Here is a 2,759-nt window from a genome sequence, read left to right on the forward strand (position 1 = left end):
TTGAAGTCATCGATCCTTTGATATTTTTGGAAGAATAGTAAAAGTACAGAGAAAATAAGAAAAAATGGCGTTAACTAAAAGATAGCTCCAATGTATCTCATAAATATTATCTATATATCATTTGTAAGATGTAAGTGACCAAGATATCGAATTATACAAAAATTGTATGTAATGATTAATACTTGAACGTTACTTACATTTATGTACATGAAAATTTGATCTTTTATTAACTAAGTTATTGATCGACAAAATGACTTCCTACATAATTCTCCGCCTGAACTGAAATGCATATCTTTTTTTACGCAAGCCTTATGTGTAGCTAGCAACGAGCAAACAGATTAATTACTTTACACACGGTCGTATCTTATTTGCTGTAGGCGAGTTCTCTCGTGTAATCAACGAAGTACTCAACTTTAAAGCGATAACAGAAGAACATTATTGTATCGACAAAAATCATACTTTTTTCAAAGAAATATGTAACTCGTATTTTTTTTAAAGCAACCCTCATAACGTATTGAATAAAATAATCATACATTTTTTTTTGTTCAACATTTGTAAAATACGATATTATCAAGATCACAAAGGAGGTAATCTTCAATTCTTAATGAATATAATAAAAAACATAATTAATGATTGTTTGATGGTTTTATTATTATCTCTATAATACAAAAGCACAACATCGTGTCAACAGTTTATATAGTTCGTATGTTTCTGTAGGAATTGTTGGAATACAACGATATCAGTCGCATGCGGATAGAGTGTTTGATCGTACAGATTCTTCCATTCGTTGCCCAGCGCCATCCCCACTAGCGTACGTTCGGTAGATGTACCGCGGCGGCTGGCGCGTGCATGCTCTTCCGAGAACTCGGCGGAAGAAACATAAGGATATGGATGGAACATTGGGCACGTCGGTGTCGCGCCTTGACAGCGTAGCGCTTTGTATCGAGAAGCTGCTAGAAGGTTCCGTGGCACGTGACGTTACACAGGCATCTACTCAGGTCACACTCATTATAGAGAGTGGGGGTTCAAAATCTTTACAAGCGCCACAGGTCACTAAGGCAGTCAGTCTGTGAATAACTAGCCAACTGTCTACATTCCAGAACGCACATTTATAACTCTCGAAATAATTGTTTAATAAATATCACATTATATTATTTCAACATAAACATTGTGTCTTCCACAGAATATTAATCCTAATTCCAAGATTAAATTCTAACAGGAATACACAAATAATAGTTCTCTATCACAACGTAATCTAAAGGGAAAACCCTAACTAAATGACAAAAATATCGGTAATAACTGGAACTAATGAATGTTAAAAGCAATCAGTATATTCCATACAAACTTCCATCAACACGATTCGTTCTTCATTCTCTCAACACACTAAGACCGCAATCTTTAAACGCTTATAAAACCATAAGCAATCGTGAAGTTTAAAATTCGCTAACTGGGCGTCTCTCAATCCAGTTTTTGATCTTGGGCAGGAGGAGGACCTTTTTCTCCAGCAGCTTCAGATTCTCGTAATTCTCGATCAGATCAGACTTGTACATAAAGTTCAAATAATCGAGCAGAGCAACGAATGTTAAATCAGCCCAAGAGAGAGTACCATCGTAGAAGTAGCCGTCATTTTCCTTCACTTGCTGGTCCAAACGTTCTAAAATGAACAGCAGCGTCTCTTCAGCAGCCTTGCGTTTTGCAGCTTTGACCTTCTCGTCCTCCTCATAGTGGAAGGCGGCAATTCCTGAAAATTTGTTTTCAGTTAAATACTATTCGCTAATGTTATACTAATTTGAATACAGTGTTGTGCGAAATTTAAATGATACTGAAGATAGAATTACAATCCTTTTTAATCCTTTGTCTTGTATTGTTGACATACGTGTATCGTTCGATTAAATCAAATATTAAATCGGATTTCAACTAATAAATACCTGAACAGATATGTACTATCTGTTATCAAGATTCTCATAAGATTTATGCAAAACAGCACTGGATACTCACTATGACGAATATCATGAATAGTATCAACAGTGGCATCAATATGAAGATTTGCCCAGTCAGTCTTTCCAGCTAAGTCATATTGTTTGGCTAAGTAACGGCAAATAGCTGTAGACTGAGCAACCTTCCTTCTATCAGCTACGAGCATAGGAAGCTGGCCATAAGGAGTCACTAAAAACATACAACTAATAGAATCAAAGATTCTATCGAACAAACAGATTATGATGCTTCTTAAATATCTAGCTTCCTGTTATCTGTTTTGGAAAGATATAATTTAATTTATTGATAATTTATCAGCAAACAAAGGGCATTGTCTCCTTAACAATACCTATTGTTCTCCCACATATCTTATAGAGCAATGGAGAGTAAACAATAATCTCTGTTATACTCTGCATAATTGTGTTCTACTTTATTTAGCTACTTTAGTTAAATTAGGAAAGATGAGATTTAAGAAACAGAATTTCTTTAAATTTTAAGCTTACAGGGCTTTATTTCTGGCCAGACGTCCTTTTTGATACGTTCATCTTCAAATGGAATACTAGCATAGCTGAAGAAGAACGGATTGGTTCTGCCAATGCCGTAACTGGGAAGTAAGTGAATTTATAGAGCGGCATCTTCCTGGAAGTATAATATATACAAAGTAAAAACAAAGAATCATTGATGACAAGAATTATATTATTACAAATTATGAAGTATAAGACAATTTAAGTAAAAAGCATCAACTACTAACTACTCGCATAGCTATTTGTATCTTTATATTTTAA

The 2,759-nt window shown here is 34.6% G+C and overlaps 1 protein-coding gene across 1 annotated transcript; it reads right to left on the bottom strand.

Annotated features, from left to right (window-relative positions):
* Positions 1-1,287: 1,287 nt before the first annotated feature.
* Positions 1,288-2,528, bottom strand: LOC117213343 (glutathione S-transferase-like). Its single transcript, XM_033458697.1, has 3 exons — positions 2,478-2,528; positions 1,999-2,166; positions 1,288-1,741 (listed from the first exon to the last, which is right to left on the bottom strand). Exons 2-3 carry the CDS (start codon positions 2,141-2,143, stop codon positions 1,434-1,436), a joined length of 453 nt encoding a protein of 150 aa, XP_033314588.1. The 5' UTR covers positions 2,144-2,166; positions 2,478-2,528; the 3' UTR covers positions 1,288-1,433.
* Positions 2,529-2,759: the final 231 nt, after the last annotated feature.

Source organism: Bombus bifarius, unplaced genomic scaffold (genome assembly GCF_011952205.1).
Source record: "Bombus bifarius isolate JDL3187 unplaced genomic scaffold, Bbif_JDL3187 scf7180000008721_frag, whole genome shotgun sequence".
Lineage (NCBI taxonomy): Eukaryota > Metazoa > Arthropoda > Insecta > Hymenoptera > Apidae > Bombus > Bombus bifarius.